Source organism: Thermobia domestica, chromosome 16 (genome assembly GCF_964235325.1).
Source record: "Thermobia domestica chromosome 16, izTheDome1.hap1.1, whole genome shotgun sequence".
In the NCBI taxonomy this organism is placed as follows: domain Eukaryota; kingdom Metazoa; phylum Arthropoda; class Insecta; order Zygentoma; family Lepismatidae; genus Thermobia; species Thermobia domestica.
In genome coordinates this window covers 56,543,578-56,567,411 of record NC_137469.1, presented here as the reverse complement: position 1 = coordinate 56,567,411, position 23,834 = coordinate 56,543,578, and the positions used below count along the sequence as shown (strand labels likewise).

Below are 23,834 nucleotides of genomic sequence, written 5' to 3'. Positions count from 1 at the left end.
ATGAAATCTTGGTGCAATATTTACCATTTTATCATTTTTTCCTGTATGTTTGAAGTAAACAAAAAAAGGCTCTTAAAAGTGACAAATCAATGTTACAATAAGGAAACATGATTATTTTAGAATCAGAATTAAAGTATGTTGTTTCATCGTTAGTACAAGATGCTGGTCTGACACTTGTAAGTTGTACAAAGCCGCACCTTGTTAGAATTTTTCAGTGTGCCTGGAGGACACGTTATAACTTGACAGACACCAGCTCATTAAGATAGAATATTTACTCTAAGATATACATACACGTGTCATGTATATGTATACATTGAAGGAGATGATGTAGCACTTTTTTATTATTATTATTATTAACCAGTTTAAATTAATGGCCGACATGTGTATTTTGTAAGACCTTCTACGCACTTGAATAGTTTAGTTATGATGAATTGTTTCTGATGTGTACTAGATACCTATTTATTATCACTCATAGTTTATGGTTTAAGGAAGTGAATTTGTTTGGTGTTTGTGTTATTTAAACCTTTAAAACATGATGTAGAAACAAAATTGTAACACGAGTCTAGAATTTGCTATAAGGAGGGTTCCGTCCGTATATTTTTAAATTCGAGGTGAGACGAGACACGTCAAAAATTCTCGTCTCATTTTCGAGATGACACTTGAAATTTCTCGAATTTTGTGGCCAACATTAGTTTACCCAGATCCTAGATCTCAAACATGGTTTTAGTGTTTTATGATTCATAGTATAAAAGTTATAAATTGATAAAAAATAAAAAGGAAATTAAATCTTCAAGAGTCACGTCCCACGATTATGCCGGCTAGGCTAAGGAAGACGGTGATGATGAGAAATGAATTAATAAAATGGGAGGTTACGGAAGAACCCTGATAAAACCCACGAACATGGTGTTTGTTCAACCACAAAGCCTACTTGGCGCAAGCTATAATCGAACCAGGGACCCCGTACACCAGAGGTGAACGCTCTACCACTGAGCAATCGTGCCCCTAAATTGATAAAGAGATCGTACGAACGTAATGAGGAGCACATATCGACGTTTCAGATACGCAAATGATTGTATAATGTACTCCAATAATAAATATTGTTTAAATGTTGTTACATTACATCTTCCGTGACGCAGAAGGATTCTGATAACTTTTAGATGAAATTTAGAGAAAATCAGGACATAAATTTGTGTACATAAATTTACAAATCAAGACGAGAAAGCTTTCCGAGAATCGAGACGAGACTAGATAATCTTACTTCTCGTCTCGCATCGTGGACAATACTACACGTACATGTCTCCATTGTAAATTAAGATCACCTGTTATATGTGCTATTTTGTCAGGTGTAAATTTGGATCCGCGTTTGTCTAAAACACGTAAAAAAAAAAAAAAAAAAAAGCTGAGGAATTTTTAAAATAGTGAAGAAAAATGAAAGAAAGATAAATTGTGAACTGTGATAATAATTATGTTCATTGTTGAGTATTAACTTGCATACATAATAAATTCACACCGCTGAATATATGTATTGTTGTTACAGCACTATTTTAACTGTCGATCATAGACTAAGGACATTTAATTTAATAATTGCAACTCTCATTAACCCCGCCCCTTCCTCCCGTATGATAAAATGTATGATAGAGTGCCACGGGATCTTCTTTGGTGGGCACTGAAAAAGAAGTGTGTTGCGAGCATATACATCTGTCTAATTCAAGATATGCATAATGGATGTAAGACAGGAGTGAAAAGCGCATGGGGAGTAACAAAATAGTTCATAGGTAAAATGGGATTTAATCAGTGATCTACTCTTAGCTCATACCTTTTTTGCAATTGTGATGGACGAACTTACAAAGCATACCCAAGAGTTAATACCGTGGAATATGCTATTTGCGGATGGCATTGTGCTGATGAGTAAGACTAAGGCAGCTCTGCAAGAGAGATTAGATGCTTGGAGAGGGGCATTGGAGAGCAAAGGGCTTAGAATTAGTACAATTAAGCCAGAATATTTAAATTGACATTTCACGAAACACGTAATTGAGAATACAAGAATACTACTGGATGAAAAAGAGGTGGTAATGACGAAGAAATTCAAGTACTTCTGCAGGAAAATGCAAGAATAGAAGAAAATGTAAACAGCAGTATTAGCAACAATTGGGCGAAATGGAGAGAAACCGCAGGAGTGTTGTGTGACCATAGGAAAAGTTTACAAGATGGTAGTGAGTCTTATAATACAGAGCGGAATGTTGGACGACGAAAAAGAGAGAAGAACAGAAGTTGCATGTTGCAGTGGATGTGTGGAGTGACATGGAATGACAAAATTAAGAAAGAAGTGATCCGGGGAAAAGTAAAACTGAGAACAGTAGCAGAAAAACTGCAAGAAAGTAGACTGAGATGATTTGGGCATGTAAGAAGACTTTTGAAGTATGTAGTTCACCGAGTAGATGCTATAGAAGTGAGTGAGAAACGAGCCAGAGGCCGGTCAAAGAAGAAGTAGGTAGATTGTGTTAAGAACAGTATCATAGCGGATGTGACACAAGATGTAAACAGCGATCCGGAAAGTCGACCCCAGCTAACTGGAAAAAAGGCTTAGAAGAAGAAGAAGAAGAAGATTAATTCCTCCCCCTTTGCACATCAAATTTTCAAAACTTTTTCCTTAGTGGTACCTTACGTCACAAATTACATGTAATGTCAATACTTCAAGTTTCTTGTTTAGGTGGTTTGGTCTAGGCGTTGATCTGTCAGTCAGTCAGTCAAGAATTCTATTGTGATATTCAGAGATAAAGAATGTAAATACGTTTAGGATTACAAATACTGTATCACGTTCGCCGCATATGAGTACCTTGTTTAATATTTCATAGCAACTTAAAAAGCTTTAAGATGAGTGAGGCATCTTTTGCCTGGCGAGTTTTTATGTCCGCAGGTCTAAGCAGTAAGTCTTTATTACCATAATGCGAATCGTTATGTTGCCACTGTAGAGAAACAGAGAGAGAGAAGAAAGTATACTGCAAAAGATTAGTATAACAGGTCGAGCACAGTTGGAGGGCAAGAACCGACCTCCCGCTGTCCGTCTTCTCTGTGACACAAACTGAGATGATGTCCGCGCACCTGGGTACTGTGTAAAGATGTGTTGGGACAGGAGTTTACTATCAGCTCCCCGTGGATGTGCTCTTGGGAGGCTCTTTCTTGTCCAAGCAACTGTCCTGATCGTACGAGGATATGAGGAAAAAGAGGAAGGGAATTCTTGTGGATCAACATTATTATTTGATCTTCTTTTACCAACGTCGTTATCAATATTGAAGAACAAGCTGTGATATTATCCAGAACTGTTGTCCAAAAACAAAACTTAAAATATTCTATAATATAAGCAGTGGCGGCGTAGGAGAAAGTTGTGTTGCTAAAAATTAAAATTTTAATGTTTCAAACTAATTATGTTAAAGTTATTCGAACAAGAATTCGAATATACATTATTTGAATAATTAAATCAAATAACTGTTCCGCTGTTATTCGAATATCCGAATACATGCATTCAATATTTCAATTATTATACGAATAATTGTCCGAAAACCCAAAAAAATCCGTTATTCGAACATTCAAATTTCGAATAATTGTCCGAATATCCGAAAAATCCGTTATTCGAACATTCGAATTTCGAATAATTGTCCGTATATTCGAAGAGTCCATTATTCGAACATTTGAATTTCGAATAATTGTCCGAATATTCGAAGAGTTCATTATTCGAACATTTGAATTTCGAATAATTGTCCGAGTATTCGAAGAATCCATTATTCGAACATTCAAATTTCGAATAATTGTCCGAATATTCGAAGAATCCATTATTTGAACATTTGAATAATGAATTATTCGAATTTTTAATAGCACTTCTTCCAAATTAAGGGAAGAAAACTTATCTAATGTGTTAATTCTTTTATAGTACATTCGGTCAGTTTTCTTCCCTTAGTTTGAAGCATTAAAACTTTAATATTTACAAAAGTGACTTAATTCACAAGCCCTATACTGATTTGTTAGCATAACAAAAATAAAAGGTTAAGATCAGACATCTACCAATCGATAAATCTCATTAGCATCTACTTGATGCTAAATTCTCATGCATAGTTTCCAAGAAAAACGATTTTTTATGGTTTAAAAAAGTATGCCATTCGTAAAAAAAAATCTCCTAAACGGGGCTATGAACTAAAATAATTCAAAATCAAATATTGCCGGAAACAAGTTACTTTTCTATTCATGAAAGGATACACGTAAATTAAGTATAAACCACAAGAAGACTACAAAGTAGCGCAAGATATTTGTTTCCTGAACAAAACACAACACACTACTGAAATCAAGAAGAAAACTGAGACCACCAAATCAGTTATTCGCCACCTTGCACTTGATACCATCATTGAAGACATCACAACAGCATTCAAGGAGAAAGATCACCCAATATTCTCCGTTTCACAAATTGCGATGTGCCCTATATAACACGCGTATGACAAAGTATGTTCCTTCTACTATCTTATACTACGCTTCAAAACCAGAAACATAATTCATGAGACACTCACATAATATAAATAAATTTGTTTACTAATCGTCTAGGTAACTAGCAAACAATAAACTTAATATCAACACCCAAGGTTCAGGGAATTTTATATCAATCAGACTTTTCCAAGTAGACTAGTTTATTCAAAATTCCAAAAACAAAAAAAAAAAAAAAAAAAATGTTCTCTGTGATTAATGTTCCTTAACGAAAATGATTTCTCTAATAAAAAAAAAAGAAAAGAAATTTCATTCAGGTACACCTCTAGACCCAGAGGTCCCCACCTATTTACCTTAAATTACAGATCACTACAAACATGAAGCTTCCTTTAAAAATTAACTAAAATTTCCTTAAGAGAGGTTCTGAATATGCGTCCTCGTACAAGCCATCATGAACCTCACATACTCTAAAGACAGACCCAACATTCTGAGTACTGTCTGGCCTAAGTCCCTAATTCAGGAATCGCCCTTTATTGGACAACCCTTAAGGAAATGGCTAGCTAACAGACTTTATAAGGTAAAGGGAAGAGGAAAATTCCTTCATTTAGGAATAAAGCACCTCCACTCAGGCTCGGTAGTAGGAATAAAATTCAAAACAAACAACAGCCTACCATCCCCTTATGTGAGGAATCAGCTGTGAAAAAAATCAAATCGGCTAATCAAATACAACTAACCGAGGGAAAAAAATTTACTTATCCGGCTCGGTTGCTATAGCAACAGCCTTCCCTAAAATTCAAAAGAAAATTTCTGAAAACAGACAGCGTCCGAAAAGGAACGTTGCCACAATAGATCTAAAGATCCCTACTAAATTTCATTTCCTTAAATATTCCTAACCGGGAATCGAATCTATTCTTAGACTATACCCATGGACATACAACCAGAACTTAAATATTCTGATTCGTATCCCGCTTAACAAGTCTAAAGGTTGACCCTATACACAGCCATCTCTTTCGGCTGTACCCCTGCTCTGACTTAAAAATAAAAGTCGCGAAGCAAAAGAGACCCAAGGAGCACGAAAGCTCCTCCCGCAAGAAATTCCGTCTCGACTCTATCAAAAGAATCCAAATTCTGCCTCTCCTGCTTTCGTTTCGTTTCGTTTCGTTTGTATTGGCGGATTTTAGTGTACGAAGTTCCGGGCGTCTGCCCTTGCCTTCCATCTGTTTTGAGTTATTTTGATTGGCTTTTGATTTCACTCGTATTTACAATGAAGAGCCGCCACTGTCGCAGGCTCTCTTTTCTTTTGATTTTGTTGTTTTACGGCGGGCGCGGCATTCTGTAGACCCTTCGTCGCGGGTCTCCAGTGCCTATGTTTGCCACCAGCTGGTTGTCGTGCTGGTCTACTGATTGCCAGAATCGTCTTGATAGTATTTCTCTTGTTTCTCTGAGAAGTGGTAGCTCCAGGTCTTCGTGTATTTGGGCTATACGAGTGTCTCGTGAGTGACCCGTAATAGCCCTTGCTGCTCTGTTCTGGATTGTCTGCAGAGTTCGATGGTGGGTTGCAGCCGCATGCTCCCATGCGGGGTGTGCATACAGCAGCGTCGGTCTGATAAATGTGGATGTTCCTTTTCGTGGTGAGTTCGAACTGCGGGCTCAGAAGAATTGGTAGTAGCCATCGGACTTTCCGCGCTGCTCGGTCGGCGGTGTTGGAGATGTGTCTGGCGAACGTAAGTTTGTAGTCCAGGGTTACTCCCAGGTATTTTGCTTCATTCTGGAGAGTAAGCGGTGTGCCTGACCAGGTGAGCCTGTAGGTCTTCTTCTTTGTTTTCCTCGTGAAGTCCACAAGAGTTGTCTTTGTGGGGTTTATCTTAGTTTTCCAGCGACGTGTCCACTCCTCCAGCTGATTGATGTGACGTTGCATGGCGACTTCTGCGTAGCGATGGTTGTGATTGCTAGCAAAAATCGCCGTATCATCCGCATAGGTGGCCACCATTGTGGAGTGCGTGGTTGGTATATCAGCTGTGTAGAGTGAGTACAACAGTGGCGATAAGCACGACCCCTGCGGCACTCCTGCTTCAATCGGTCGTGAGTCAGATGTGTGTCCCAGGTGCGAGACTCTGAATCTTCTCCCGGTTAGGTAGCTCTGTATGAGTTTGGTTTGGTAGGTTGGGAAGCCCGCCTGATGGAGCTTGTGTAGGAGTCCCTGGTGCCACACCCTGTCAAATGCCTTCTCGATGTCGAGGAAGAGTCCGAGCGTGTGGCCTCCTTCGTTGAACTGTTGTGTGATGTGGTCTACGACTCGGACTAGCTGGAGGGTCGTGCTATGCCCTGAACGGAAACCAAATTGGTGAGATGGCAGTAGATCCTGGTTCTTCACATGTGTCAGGAGTCTATGTTGGATTACCCTCTCTACCACTTTGCTGAGGTGAGAGAGGAGACTGATGGGACGATAGCTTTTCAATTCCGTTCTGGTTCCTGTTGCCTTTGGGATCATCGTTAGGCGGGCTTCCTTCCATTCTCCTGGGAAGTGGCTGTGTTGTAGTATGGCATTGGTGATCCGGGTCAGTAGGACGATGGCTCTTCTCGGTGCTTTCTTAAGGGTTAGTGGTGGTATCCTGTCTGGGCCCGCAGCTCGATGGTTGTGCAGTTTCCTGATGATTTGCTGGATCTCTCTTGTAGTAGCCAAGTCTTCAGGTGGAAAAGGTGCATCTTCTCGGAGGGTGCGTATGCTCTGCTGACCTGCTGCTTCCGTCATAGCGTCCGGTGGGGTGGGGTTCTCCTTGAACGTTTCCTGGAGGTGGTCAGCGAAGAGCGTGGCTTGAGCTTCTGGTTCGAATACCAAACCGCGTGGGCTGCGGAGTGGTTGGATGCGTGGTGGTGCTTGTGGTCTGGCCACGTTGCGTAGCAACTTCCAGTATTCCGGTGACGGCACATCCATTGCGAGGAGTTTGGCGTTCCATGCGTTGGCTGCTAAGCGATTTAGTCTGTTTTTGACTCTTGTGTTCAGGAAGTTCCACAGAGTCTTATACTGGGGATGTCTTGTTGTTTGCCACTTGCGCATTGTTTCCCTTCTTACTTATATACGATTTAACAGCTTCCCCCCTCTCCGCAACGACGAGAAGAAACTGTCACTGAGCTTAACAGTGTTTCCATCTGAACTAGCTAGCTACTAAACTTTAGCCTTACTTGGAATTATTTTTCTAAAACTGAAAAGAATAACTTTCAACATTAACATATACATATATATATACATTAACAATACATAAGTACACAGGAATTATATAACATTATATAAAGATTAATAGACTAATACCAATCTATAATAATTTTACCAGCGTTGGTCCTTAACCTAATTATATATATGCATTAATAATCAAAGAAAATATGAATATTATATACCTTCAATTATATATATATATATATATATATATATATATATATATATATATATATATATATATATATATATATATATATATATGCAACTAGCAATGGGCCTGAAAGTGCTCATTGCAAAATACGAACACAGGATCGTGAAGGCGGGAAAGGGAAAGTCTCCATCCCACTATTCTTGATTACGTTGAAGAAGACTATGAGATACCAGAATCTTCAAACAAGACATTGCTATACATGCAAGTTCGCATAGAACCATCACAAAAGAAATTTTACTTGCACTGCTTCAAATGCCAAAGATTTGGGAATTAGCAAACAACTTGTCAAACTCTGCCTCAGTGCGTTAAGTGCACCAGTTCTGATTGGACGTATCAATGCGAAAAGAAGACCAGAGACATACCAATGAAATGTGTCAACTGGAAAGATACTCATTCTGTTAATTACTCCGGATGTCCGCGAATACAACAAATTCTACAAGCAGAGAGAAAAAAACACAAGCAAGCGCAATCTCACGTTCAGCACCTCTTCAAGACACAGCTGCTAAATCCGTTTCAAGATCTGAACCTACAATATCAACACCGAAGACGTCCCCTGATGATAATTCATCCTCTGAAGACATAATCCAAAATATTAAAGAATTTCTTCAACTTCTGAAGGATTTAAACCTGACCAACATAGTGCACACGCTACGCACCTACATGCAAAAGCTGAAAGCCGCCTCAGATCTGCTCAGCAAATTCACCATCCTCACGGATTTCTTCTCTGAACCATTACCATGAAGTCAAGAAGTCGTTCCAGAACTTCAGCAGTTCATTGCTTTTTGTAAGATACAAATTTCTTGTTTTGTTTTGTACCCAGCTAAACACAGCAATAAATAAATAAATCTTGTTACCCATCTTCCAATCAAACTACCAATAAATGAATGCTCATGGCCCAATAGAAGGCGTTACCTTCTGTGGCCCACCCATCTTCAGATGGGAATGAAATTGCACATAAAAAAATATGCCATTCGTAGCCAAAATAATAAATTAATAGTATTCATCCTGCTCGAACAGAATATTATTAATTTAGATACCGTAAAACCAATGCACTGTTAAGTAACGAATTGTTACTAACAGTGACCTACTTGTAATACTTAAGTAGCAACGTAAAATAGATTTTAAAATTAAATAAATAAATAAATTCTGAAGGACAAGCATATACAAAAGGTCATACGCGTCTTCGCTAAGTCTCCGTGTTATTAGTTATCTTTAGCAGTTTAAAAATCCTGATATTTTATACATAGGACAAGAGAGTGCAGAGACAGTCAGTTATGACGGAAGTGTATAGATTTTCCTTCGAGTCTTTACTAGAAATGAAAATCGCACATTGGACAATAATATCAGAACATATGTAAAATTTTCTTCTTGAAATATAGATTTTTTTAAAGAGTGAGATTTCGAAATAAGCTGTGAACAACCCAGCAATGAAGGCGGAAGGGATATTTGCCGAATATGAACAGTAAATAGACTGTACGGTGGTGGACAAAACAGGCGTGTATGCAGCTATTTTAACCCTAATCTTGTGTATAATAACTTAAAATTTTGGAAACACAACGGGAAATGATAATGCACAACACAAAAGGTACACTATAGTATATACGATGCTAGTATAAGCGTACCAGTGCCTACTGTTTCAATCTGCTTTAACAAGGAATATCAGCTTAATGATCCAAATAGATTTCGTTAAAATTTTGGCAGTTAGATACTACACATGAAATAAACTTTTATATATACACATATATATATACATATATATATATATATATATATATATATATATATATATATATATATATATATATATATATATATATTATTTTCTGTGGAAAAACGGTTCTTGGGGGGGGGGCAAAAGCCTCCACCGAAATCTTTATTACTCGACAGCAAAAGTACAGGAAAAGATAGTCACAAGTAAATGAAATTGCGCACAGACGTACTAGACTAAAATAAGGAATATAATGTTTCATATTTTCCTTTAAAGAAACGTTTTGGTGGAGCAGAGGCCCTCTCAAAACTTATTACCACGAAATTTCAAAAATAGGAATGAAGGTAGAAGTCCTGAAGTACATACAGGATTGTAACGAAACTGCGCTGAGAGATACTATGTATAAAATAAGCGAATGTGTGCTTTTGTTATTTTCTGTGGAAAACTGCTAATTAAGAACTCAAACCCCAAATTGTTGAAAATCGAAGCGAAGTACACATAAGCAAATAATCCGGAGCGAGCAAAATTACACACAAATATACTACGCGTAAAATAAGGGAACACGTGTTATGTATTTTCCTTGAAAAAACGTTTGAGTGGGGCAGAGGCCCCTTCAAATTTATTACGACGAAGTGTCAAAATTATGATTGAAGGTAGTTCAGAAATCCTAAATATGTGTTTTTAAGAACTGAAGCCATTTTCTGCTTTTTAAAGACTGTATGTCTAACTCTTCCGCTCAGCTTCGTGCATGGGTAGATTGGGTTAGGATGACGAGACACTCAGGGCAATCCCATTCATCTAAGAGGGCGATGGTTTGAAAAAAATTGAGAATCACTGGATTAAGCAATTCACAATAACCATCAGTTTAAAATGTTATCACGATCTTATTAACAAAAAAAGTTTTCATTAGTTAATTATTGGAATTTACGACGATTTTCTAAAAATTAAGTTAATTGGCACAGTTTAAGTTAATTCTCTAAAATTATGTTAATCAGTTAGTTACGAGATGAATCTCTTTGGCACTAAGAGAATGCAAGTATGGGTACTATCCGAGAATAAATTAACTGGCTATGATATTACGTACATAATAAACCGTCTCAATATGTTGTTTGTAAGAGCTTTTTTTATTTTTAAATGTGTCAATGTTAACTACTGTAAATCCGTACTAATAAGTAGTTATTAAGCGATGAAGTCAGCACTATTAAATTATTGTAAATCGTCTTCATTCCCCCTTCATTTCGCGAAATACCGTGATAATAATTTTACAAAAGATTAACTCTCGTTTTTGCATTTACGTATTGTACTCGTATATTTTTATATTTCACTTATATAAATCTTCAATTTGTTAACAATTTTATGTTTTTGAGTGGTAAATAGTGAATAAAAAAGGGTTGGACACTTTTAGACAGAAAATAATATGCAATTTACAGTCAATATTTAATTGGTAAAACTTATTGTGTATGCGTTAGCAAGTATATGCTGACAGCAATAATAATATTGCTAGTTTCTTGTGGATCTTCGTGTCATATGCAAGTATATATATTCTTGAATTATTTTTTGTGGTCTTGAGGAACAGAGTACTAAAGTAAAAAGAGATGTGTAAGTAGATATGAAGAAAAATATGAAAATTCGATTATAAATTTATCCTTCTATTTCCGCCCCTTCTTTCTTACTTTTTTTTTTAAAAAAAAAAATATGTATATAATTAACATGTAAGATCTAACAGACGATAACGTGTCTATACCTAAGTCCATACAAAGGCAGTGTTGAAAGCCAGAGTTGTGGAGAAGGTTTGACACCACGTATGAAGAAGACCAGTTTTATTTTTATTATTTCCTGTGGTCTACGAAAAGAAAAAAAAACATAGTTGTATGACCAAAGAAAAAGCTAGAAAGAAATGTAAGGTCTCCAAAGAAGAAGAAAAATGAGGATGATTTACTTGGGTTCCAAAACATGAAGCAATGGACTGCTAATGAAAAGAAACCCCTTACATATAACTCCTAACATTTTTTTTTTCTTACAATAACGAGTTTTACGACTTGTGAGCAAGAATGGAGATATCTTACATTGAGCTTACTACGTAGTAGCTCGCTCGCCAGTACGCTTCATAATAGACGTGTTTCCTAACATTTCTTTTTTTTTTTCTCTCACTCTCTTTTCTTTTTCATTCAAGAAAATGCTCCACCATATAAATGTCTCTTGTCATTTACATGTGAAGTAATGTGTTGAGACACGAAGTGGTGTCTCTTTTCCATTTCAGTTGAGTTTCTCGTTTTGAATACAGTCAGTGCCCACAAAAACACTTACACAAATTAAACAAACACTAGTTACAATCATAAATAAAACTTTCGAATTCTCCACCAAAAAAATTAATTAATTAAATTTTGATAAGGTATACCCTACCCTTTACTAGCACATGTGCATTTTCTGTTACGCTCTGCCCAATTCAATTTCAAAGATGGGCTCCAAAGTATTTTTGACGTGGCGCACGTTCTTGATCATAGCTTCACTATCAATTTTCGAGTGGCGCAGCGTTCTTGATCATAGCTTCACTATCAATTTTCGAATTACGATAAATCTACCGATATCTTGCTCATCAAATTCTATTAACCCTCGTACAACCTAGGTATTTTTTATAATGCGGACTACCAAGAGGGGGTCATTTTGTACCCACCTGTTAAGAGGCCTTATCACTGCGAAATTAAAATACCGCTAATTTTACAGTAATTATGTGATATCTTCAAATAGATAAAAGATAATCGAAAAGTGGAACAAGATCTCCCTAGACAATATTATTTTGCGTGAGATACCGTTATTATGACTCATTTATCTGCTTTCGATTTCCTGCCATTTAGAAAATCGGCATTTATTTTCGCGTTTCTAAATACAGTAACTGCAAACGAAAAGCTACTAGGTGACTCGTGATAACGGTACCTCATGCAAAATAACATTGTCTAGGGAGGTCTTGATCCACTTTTCGATTATCTTTTATCTATTTGAAGATATCACATAATTACTGTAAAATTAGCAGTATTTTAATTTCGCAGTGATGGGGACTTAAGGAACAAACTCTCACAAAAATCTACAGTGACTAAAGTGAACAGTATACAGGACTAACAGTTATTTATTATACTACCATCTAGAAATGGCACTTCTAAATGTCAGTCACATCTCCTACCAATGGGAAGGGGGGATACTTTGTGCCCGCCAACTTAAAATAGCTTAAAATTTATGAGACACTCTAACATGAAACTCACAAAAAATCTACTATGACTGAAGTGAATAGTAGACAGGATAAATCCAACCGTCAAATTGACAAAAGGAGGGATACATCTATTTATTATACTGCCATCTAGGAGTAATACTTCTAAATGTGAGTCACTTCTCCTACCAACGGGAGGTACTTTGTGCTCACCAACTTAAAATAGCTTAAAATTTATGAGACAGTCTAACATCAAACTCACAAAAAATCTACTATGACTGAAGTGAACAGTAGACAGGATAAATCTAACCGTCAAATTGAGAAAAGGAGGAATACATCTATTTATTATACTGCCATCTAGGAGTCATACTTCTAAATGTGAGTCACTTCTCCTACCAACAGGGGGTACTTTGTGCTCACCAACTAAAAATAGCAAATTTATGAGACACACTAGCGCACAACCGTAAGATATCCGTCTTAGCTAAACATATGGAGGAATAACATATTTTTTCTACAATTTTAAAGAAACGATCAGAAGAGTAATTACAGAAAACGCACTATGGTGAGCACAAAGTACCCCTCTTCCCCGTTGGTAGTGGTAGTGCAAGGGTTAAACCATTCAGGTTCTACGTAGGAAACTGAGTTTCTAGAATGTAATACAATGGTATCTAGCTTCTACTATATTCAATTTTACGTGGCTCCATAGATTAGGATTACCACATTTTTCAGAGAAACAAGGAAGATTTTATATTTAGGGGGAGAAAGATATGTGATACTCAGAATTTATATATAACAAACAATTATATGGTTTCATATAGTAACTTGGAATATCTTTAATTGTAAAATGGGCAAATTTCGTTAAAAAAATAATTGCAACATATAAAACACAGAAAAGTATATTACAGCTGCCAGGTGGGAGCTGTTGTAGTTTAAATCCCACATTAAATTGTAGGTCCTTCTCATATATAGCCTCTGTTCAAATAAGAGACGCTAAACTCAAAAATCCAAGGGGTTCCGGGTTCGATTTCGGCCCCCGCCAAGTGAATTTTGTGGTGGACAAACACCGTGTGCGTGGATTTTCTCGGGGTTCTCCCGTTTTCTCTCACTTTCTTCATTCCACCACTTCATTCATTAATCATCATCACCGTCTCCTTTAGCTTAACCGGCATAACCGTGGGACGTAAAACTCAAAGATTTCATTTTTTTTTTCAAAAATCCAACCACCCAAGTATATTGCACAAACCTTGATTTCATTTTAATTACATTGTAATGAAGGTTGTGTAATTAAGAATCTGTTAATAGTACTGCATCCCTTTTTATACGTTCAAAAAGTCATGGAAGGACATACAGAATTTCACAACTACTTGGAGTTCTGCTTTTCAGTAGGTTCTGTTCTCAAGTCAAATCCTTGGCGTAAGAGCCCTTTTGGTGGCCGAGAGCCGCTCCAACGCCATCTATTAGCGATCGGCTGAACTATGTCCAGCCTAACGACGAATACCGTACGTAGTCAGCACATTAAAATATCACGATCGATCAAAACCTGTGATGTAATCGAAACAGTGTTGACAGATGAAGGCTTAAGAAGGAAAAATCCAATTATTCTTCAAAGTAAATTTGAGGTACCGGTTAGATTGGAGACAGAAACGGAATCTGTTGTATTTTCTCTGTACGTATCTGGGTTACATTGTTAACAGTTTGTGAGAAATCAATTTCTCTATTTTTCTAGCACTAACTTGCAAAAACACTTTAAATGTCCCGGACCTCTTTTCTTATATATATATATATATATATATATATATATATATATATATATATATATATATATATATATATAAAGAATGGAAGAAATGATTTACGGGAAAAGTGAAAACGTATAACGTAATTCGTTCTGAAAAACGTAAAAATTATGGCAAATATGTTATTCTTGAAATTATGACAAATTTATCGATACCAAACTCTCATCAAATTTTATCAAACCGTTCATATTCCACGTGGGTATTTAAGTTTCTTAGAATGTGACGTGTAGCGCTATATTGAATTTTGCGCGACTACTACATAACTAGTGCCTCTATTCACATTATGACAAATCTAATAAACTTGAAAATGAAGTCTTTGAGTTTAACATTCCACCATTTGTCCATTTATTAGGCTAAGGAAGATGACGATTCAGGCAAGTGAATAGTATGGAAGTTGGTAGTATGAAAATGTGGGAGTAAACGAGAGTACCCAAGAAATCTCACGGAAGCGATTATATCCACCACAAACTTACTTGGCCGGGAATTGAACCAGGGACCCCAGACACCAAAGGTAAGCGCTTTTCCATTGAGCCACACCTGTCCCCGAAATTTAATAAGCATCTTACTTATCAAATTCTATTACACATGGTTCAGATACACGTGGAAATTTAATTTAATTTAATTTTGGAATGACGTCTTGCCTTCGACATATTAAATTTCATGTGACTTTGTACTTCTTGGAATTGTGACAAATCCAGCGTTATCTCATTCACTAAATTCTATCAAGGTATTCAGGTTCTACGTGGAATTCAGGACATACGACGCCTAGCGTCCGCCACATTAATTTTACGGGGCGCCATAGGCTCAGTGTCATTCACAGTACTGTAAAAATCTGTCTATATCTCACTCATCTAATTCTATCAAGTCACTCAGGTTCTTACATGGGAATTTGAGTTTCAACAATATGACGTTTGGTGTTCGCCATATTGAATTTTACGTAACGCCATATTCTTAGCGTCACATTTGAGGTAAAAGAGCACACACTCACTGACCAATTCTATCGAGCCGTTTATGTTCTACGTGAGAAAAAATAAACTTCAAGAGCATCCGAGTTTCGCACCAATGAGTTCAGTTTATTTTACATTCGAAAGTGAAAATAATACCTAAAAAACATGGTATACATATGTAGCGTATTCAGTGTTATTATCATATCAACAAAAGTTTGGAAAACTACAGTAGTAATGGAAAAATAAGTTTGTGGAAAAGGGGGGTGAAGCAAAATGAAAAAGTTGAACTAAAACTAAAATCATTGGACACTCTTCCTAAGTTTGAGATCTAAAGCTTTTATGATTAATAGAGAAATGTTTTCCTCATGTCCAATGCTTCTATTTAGAATCATATTACCACATGTATTCTTTTTATAACACCTTACAAAGGGTTGCCGTATAAAAACAAGTTTATTGTTTTTTCACTTTGTAGTCTTTATCCAGTGCTTTTAATTGGATTGTGAAAGGTAATAGTCTCTATTCTCCTAAGGGTCTTCACTACACCGAAATTAAACTACCGCTAATTTTAGAGTTTTTCTGTAATATCTTCAAAACAAATAAAAATATTCGAAAAGTAGAAACGTAGTGAAGTAGACAATACAATTTTGATGTGATACCTTTACCACAATTCACCTATCTGCTTTTCGTGTGCCGCTATTTACAGAATCCGCAAAAAATACTAAATCTATCTACAGTTGCAAATCGAAAGCAGATAGATGATTTGTGATAACGGTATCACATGCAAAGTCGTGTTGTCTACTTCACTGCGTTTCTACTTTTCGAATATTTTTATTTGTTTTGAAGATATTACAGAAAAACTCTAAAATTAGCGGTAGTTTAATTTCGCTGTAGTGAAAACCCTTAATACGTAAAGAAAAATGATCAAACTTATTGATATGAAGTCTTCACAACGCCCAGTCGTCTGCAACCAAACTAACTTTCGTGAGGGTTTGGTTGCATAAGCAACAGGCGCTCGATAATTACCCAAATAATATAATTTTACAGTAACATGTTATGCTATAGCTAAAACTATGTGAAAACACAGTATTATCATTAAATTTAGATAAAAAATCAGATTTCTAGTTGGTGTAGGAGTGCGGGAAATTTAAGTTCCCTTAACAAACAGAAAAATGAGCTAATAGAAGCATTGTAATCAATAAATTAATATAAAGCCTCTCCATTTAAATTTACTGCAGTCTGATTGAAAGAAGAAAAGTACTTCGGTACTCACCAACTACAACGACATGTCCAAATACGTTGTCACTGCCAATTGCTGTACAATTCCATCTTTGGTACCGGAACTGTTCTTGACACTCAAGTGTTCCTAATTTCGTTCCTTCTCCGATAGCAACAATTACATCCGGTGCTGCTTGACATATTTCTCGTTGCTTATTGGTTAATCCGGGTATCCGGTTGCATATGATGTCCGCCCCGAGAGCCACAACACTAGACATCACCCTGCAATTAACAAAGGGAAAGAAAATAAGACTTTCATTGTCATAAACTCATGAAATACTGTAAAAATATAATCTACACTAAAGTGTACATCTATACTAAGGTACACATCTATACATCTATCCATACTAACGTATACATCAAGTATTGGATTATATAAAGGAAGCACGATCATATAAACACGAAGTTTTTGAATGAATAAAGAAAGCACAATCGTACAAACATGGAACATTGGATATCAGTAAAGGATTATCTAGAAATAAGGAATAGATTGATTATCTAAAAGAATTATTGTAAAAGAACGAAGTATCTGAATGGTATGAAGAAAGGCAGTTCGTATAAGCACTGAGGATCTGAACAATATCTAAAGAAGGCTATCGTATAAACACGAAGAATCTGGATGATATCAAGAAAGGACAATTAGAGAAACATGCTTTGTTTAGATGTTATAAAGAAAGACGATCATATAACCATGGAGTATTAGATGGTATAATGAAAGGACAATAATATGGACATGAAATACTCCCATCTAGATGAGTCAAGATAGGACGATCACACTATTAACGTGAAGTAACTAACTAACTCTATGGTCTGTGGAACCTTGAGGGTCAATGCCGCGTTCACAAGAGCTTTCCATTCACTTCTATCCCTAGCCAAATAGACCTAATTTCTACTTTGTACTCCTCTTTTTGTGAGATCCATCTTAATATTATCCTCCCATCTGCACTTAGGTCTTCCTAATGGTTGTTTTCCGATTGGATTTCCAGTTAAAATTTTGAAAGCGTTCATACTTTCTTCCATTCTTTCTACATGACCTGCCCACCTGATCCTCCTAGGTTTGATGACCCTAACAAACAGTATAAATTATGTAATTCCTCGGTATGAAGTTTTCGCTGTTCCCCATTCCCGTTCCTCTTAGATCCGAATATTCTCAAATACTTTCAGTCTACGTTCTTCCCTGAGATTAAGCAACCATGTTTCGCAATCATACAAAACAATAGACATTAATATCGTTTTGTATATTTTAAGCTTCAAATTCCTCGACAGAATTCGCGACAACGAAAGATTTTGAACTGAATAATAACACGAACTCCCTGCTTTTAGTCAACAGTTAATTTTTTTCGTGAATATGTTTTTGGTCTGTTAATATTGATCCTAGATATTTGAGTTGAAGGAAAATCATATAACCAGGGATCATCTTAAAAATGTCAAGGAAGGATAATCATATACAGTAAGTAAATAAACCAACTCTCGCAAACATAACAGAGAATCTAATCCTTCTTGTCATTTTGGGTTCCGAGAAGAAGACACTCTCTGCTCTTGTGTCAATTAATAGTTTAAGGATTTTTCTTTTCGAAACAAATACATTGTAAATGTTTTTAACCATTTTCTTTACGTAACACTCGTGAATAATATGCAAAGACACAAAAAGGAAAAGTCTTTGCATATCTTATTTTCATTTCTATGTACTTTTTTTTTCTAATGTTAACTCCTAACATATGATAACACCAAAATGACTACAGCGTATAATCTTTTGATTTCATGCTGTTAAATGCTTCCAATATGCTAATTAGGCAAAGAAAGATTCTTTGTTTCTTTTTTGTCTTATATCGCGTAGGCACGCAATCACAATTGTATGTAAATTTTTAAAATTCAATTATCATGTAGCCGGGTCCATTACAAGCAATTACCTATTCAGATACGGCATTTTCTTTCCATTTTTGTTTTTTTATTACTTTTTATGTTTTTTGAAAGGTGATATTAACAGAGAATGGAGAGTTAATTTAAGTGTGACGCTTAGGTGTAATTTTGTTAATTGAATAGTGGGTAGAATTACAAGTGCTAATTAATAAACCACCTTTGTTTATTAGCGATTCGCTCTCTATATGGATTTGTCAATTCTCTGTCTACGATTCAAGGAAATTATCAGTTTATACAGTAAACTATCAATCTTAAATACATATACATTTTTGCCGTCTATGTATAAAATTCGTATCAGTATCATCATCATTCCTCACATAGCACATGACGTCCCTAGAACGTTTCATTTTGATCCAAATTATCCCATATAGTACCCGGGATTATCGGCACAATAAGTAGACATCCCATGGACGTCCTGAATGGGACGTCCTAAAGGATTTCCACGTAGAATGTCCACGCGACGTCCCGAATGGAACAGGAGATCCCAGGGAAAATCCACGCCAGATATACCTAAGAGTACATTATCCCACGATATACGAGTGGACAGCCCTTTGGGGTCCCGTTGAATATCCCGTTTTCCGGGATACTAGCGGACGTTTGGATACCCCGCGGAGATTCTATGGATGTTCCGGAAGCAAATTCTGATGATCCCAAGATGTCCATTGCGGATCAGTCTCGAACGTCCCGTGGACGTTCGTGTGCTATGTGGGTCTCAAGGATCTTTACATTACAGCACCTACTAATCTCTCCATTTTAATAAAGGAACTGTCTGTCTTTATATTATCCATACATTGTATTCTGAATGTTCTTCTTTGAAGTTTTCCACCTATCGTATTTTCTGTCACGTCTCTCAGAACACAATTTATTCTCAAACGATTTTCTAATCTGTTTTACTTACTCTTGCTGATTAGAATTAAATATAGAACTATTCTACTGTTCTCTGTCTTTGTAATACTACCTCACTAATTGTATATTACATCCGATGAGTACTTTTATACTCTTTTCCATACCCACATTTCAAAAATTTTTGACGTCTTTCGTCACTTTCCCGCAATGTTCACATTCATGCTGAGCACAAAACAATACTCAAGTGCATATACTCAAATGTTTTCATTATTCCATAAGTTGACTGTGTAACTGAGGACACTTTCTATTGAATGAAAGGTACCTAATTTAGGGGAACTAGGTCAGTATCCTGTCTAAATTTTCTGTAGTTCTTTCAGTCTCACAAGACAAGAACTGGGTGAGAAGAATACAATTTGTAGACCTTGACCGATTTTTTTTTCTCAGATTCTTCTTTCTTGTTGTTCTCAGGCATAGGACAATGGTGAACATTCTTCCTTGAGAAACGGTCCTGCGTTCGAATTTGGTGGCAGACCATCGCGAGAGAAATTTTTCCTCAGTGCCACCATACCAATTTCTCGTCTCGTGGATAACACTACTACTGACGAAGGACGCAAATGAATTAAACAATTAATTAATTAACGACCAGCTCACTGTGCGAGGATATCCTGTAATAATGTACTATCGTCTCACTACGTTAGCTGATCTCAAACTTCTTGCGGAAAAAAAAAACGCAGCGCAGCATACACGATGAATTTCGTTCCTCCTATACCCACATGTTATCACAAGAGCAGCACTGTTATCAAGATTACAATATTAAAACGGACAAACCATAACAAAGAAGATTTCTGAATGTTGGGGTGATGTAAAGCTGCTGGGACTAAAATGTTGGTTAATGACAATGTTAAAAGCTTGAGAGTTGAAGTTTATGTACTAAGATCGTGGAGCAAACCGGTAGATGTTTGTTGTGTCCATCCGTGGTCAATGGCTAATGAGCGCGCTTAATTTGTGCGTACTTCCAGGTTTGGTTCGGATCCCACTCTTACGTCCCGTCTCATATAGTCCCAGCGCTGGAAAGAGATATAGAATTCCAAAAACCAAGTAAACAGTTAATGTTTGTTAAAATTATGATTTGTTGTAGGACAGGCTTGTGATGCCTCATTGTGGAATAATTATACGAGGGCAAGTCAAGAAAGACTTGGACTGATTTTTTTCCCGGCAGTTCTGTTAACGCTGGAGCTTCATAGTTTGGCATACAAGTAGGGTGGATCTTGCTGTGCATATATATAAAATGTTGTTAAGGAATCATTGCATGTTTGGTAACCACGACTTTTTATTGCAGGTGATGTTCTGCGCCGCCTCTAGAAGTCGCCTGTAGAAGAAATGGAGTCATTACGAGATGAACAATTTGCAGATATACGGTTCTGCTATCGCCTGGGGAAAAGTGCAACAGAAACTCTAGGAATGTTGAGAGCAGCCTACAAAGATGACGCTCTGCCACGAAGTACCGTGTTCTGGTGGTTCAAAGAGTTTAAAGAGGGCCGAATGACAATCACGAAAGCTGGTGGACCAGGTGTATCAGCGTCAGCTGTTACTGAGGTGAACATTAACACGGCAGCAGTCATTGTTAGAGAAGATCGCCGCATCAGTATCGACGATCTGGCAGCCGCACTACGCATATCTCATGGCAGTGCCTTCAAAATTTTGCATGACCACCTCCACATGAGCCGAGTGTGTGCGCGATGGATTCCGCGACTCCTGACACCAGAGCAGAAGGCCGTTCGAGTGGAGACTTGCAGGGAGCTGTTGCAAAGGTTTGAGGATGGTGGAGACGCCTACCGCACGGTGCGACTTTTTTCTATTCCCTGCCCTAAAATCCAGACTGCGTGGACGCCGCTTCTCCGATAATTCCGAGATTCTGAAGGCATCGGAGGCGGTTTTGAAGGACCTCTCAAAGAATGGCCTGCGACACGTGTTTGAGGACTGGAAGACTCGAATGAAAAAGTGCATTCAAAATGGGCGGGGACTACTTTGAAAAGGATCATGTGCCTGTTGCTGAGTAATAATAAATTGCCTAGAAAAAAAATCAGTCCAAGTCTTTCTTGACTAGCCCACGTATATATATATATATATATATATATATATATATATATATATATATATATATATATATATATATATATATATATATAATTTTGTTTATTATATTATATATTTGAATTTTACATCTTATAATTGTGCCCTTTAGGCTAAAGGAGAGGATAAAAAATGAATGACGATAATGCAAATTATGAATGGACAATACATATCACCCATGACATGAGTGGAGTTCGATCTTGCAACAGACAGGCCCTGTGATTGCTAGACTAAGGCTATAGACTGATCAACCTTGCTATCCGGCTCAAGTTATATGAGTACAGATCAAGGAGAATCAGTAATAACTTATAAAATCAAATAATGATTAATAACTTTTTGTTATAAAATGGCGGAAACAAAGGTTAAATTGCAGGTAATCTTATGATGGGATTAAACCTTTAGGTTTAGGCTTCATTAAAAGGCCTTACAGAATTGCCATTTTTTTAAAGCCTAAAATTGCTACGGTTACACTTTTTTTTAATAAGGAAAAACGGAATGTTCAACAGTATCTAAGGTGACAAATATCGCTTGAAGCTTTATTGATTTGCAGTTTAGCGTCCCTTTCAGAGCGAGGCCATATGAGACGTGGATCTACATTTAGGATCCGAACCAGTTGAGCTCCTGCTGGGAATCGAACTCGGGTCTCACGCCAAAGGCGCATACTCTAACCGCTTAACCAGAGTGCACTTGTTTCCAGTTGGAAATTAAGATTTTTTTGGGGGGGGGGAGAGGTTCTTTTCATTCCTTAAAATCTGATCCTACTTTCCTTTTGTCCCTTTTCTTTTTGTTTTACTAATGCTATTTAAACTTTAATTCCAAATTCTCCAGCTATCGTGTTTTGAGTGTGCTGTTTCTTGTGTAAGAACTTTGACATCAAGCAGTTAGTGGTTTCTCTGGATCCAAACTACACAGTGCAAAATTCAAGGCGCATCAACTACTTCACCCAGAGAAGATTCATGATTTGCAGACTGATTCTATTTTCTATCTACGGTAAGGTAACAAGTCGTCCTGAACAATTCCTGTTTTCAACCGTTGTCACGTATTTTTCTGACTGTCAAACGGGACACCGAAATATCCCCCTTTTAAGCAAATATAAACAAAGTGTCCCGAAATTGTTATTCAAAACATAAATGTTCAGAGCAAATTTCAACTCATTTATTAAAACGACTGTGTATAGGGCTGTTTTTGGTAACAGTACTTACTGGGAATTTTTAGACTGTCTGGAACTGGAAATCGTTGGTATTACTTAAGAAAGGCTTCAGCATCACATTTACTTGTGTATTTTGTAACTTGAAAACAATACTGGTGCACAAAAATGTAATCTCTGAATTTTACATCTTCCCCCTCCTCCGTATGTCGCGAATCATATGCGTCTCGTTTTTGCAAGTTGAAATCTGGTCACCTTAATCTATGGTTACAAATATGTAACGGTTGCCGTTAAAAACCTGGTACACTCCGCATCAAAAAATTGCGACAGCTAAAGCCGTGCAGTTAGGCCACCCAATATACACTTTCTTATCCCACAATCATGTCAGGTAAAGAGACCTCCTTTCTTCTCTCTCATACTAAAATTAGCGGACAACATCAGCATCGACTGACACGATGATCCGTTTGAACTTTAGCGTGTTCATTCTATCTGTGCAAATTACGTTATATTCGGAAGAGAGAAAATCGATGCTGGATGTTCGGAACAGATAAATCTTCGGAAAAGACTAGAAAATGGTAACCTCTTTGGTTATTTGAAAACAAAATTTTATTTATACTAGTTCGATACAAAATTTGTTTCCATCCTATAATTCAATGTGTTTTATTCATGTTGAAATTTGAAACATGTTACATCTATGAGGAACATAAACTTTTCCTTTTGAACACTTGTAACTTTATTACAATACAGTTTGGACTTTTAATATAGGGTATTTCTGATAGAAATTTAGCAGTAAAATAGCATTCATTCAATTTTCTTTTACTTTCTTTCTTTAGTTTGCATTAGTAGTCTGAAACGGAGGATATAACCAAAACTACCTACTGGGTTTATTAGAATGTATTTTGGATTACTACGTCCAATGAACACTACCGAATTTGCAATCAAACCGCGCGGAAACAAAGCAG

The 23,834-nt window shown here is 36.7% G+C and overlaps 1 protein-coding gene across 1 annotated transcript in view; it reads right to left on the bottom strand.

The window, feature by feature from the left end:
- Wnt2 (Wnt oncogene analog 2) overlaps positions 1 to 17,050 on the bottom strand; it is a 149,767-nt gene extending 132,717 nt beyond the window's left edge. The window contains exon 1 of the mRNA XM_081742413.1: positions 16,822 to 17,050. Within this exon, the coding sequence (XP_081598539.1) occupies positions 16,822 to 17,044 (223 nt within the window). The 5' untranslated portion in view covers positions 17,045 to 17,050. The remainder of the gene's footprint in view (positions 1 to 16,821) is intronic.
- Positions 17,051 to 23,834: the final 6,784 nt, after the last annotated feature.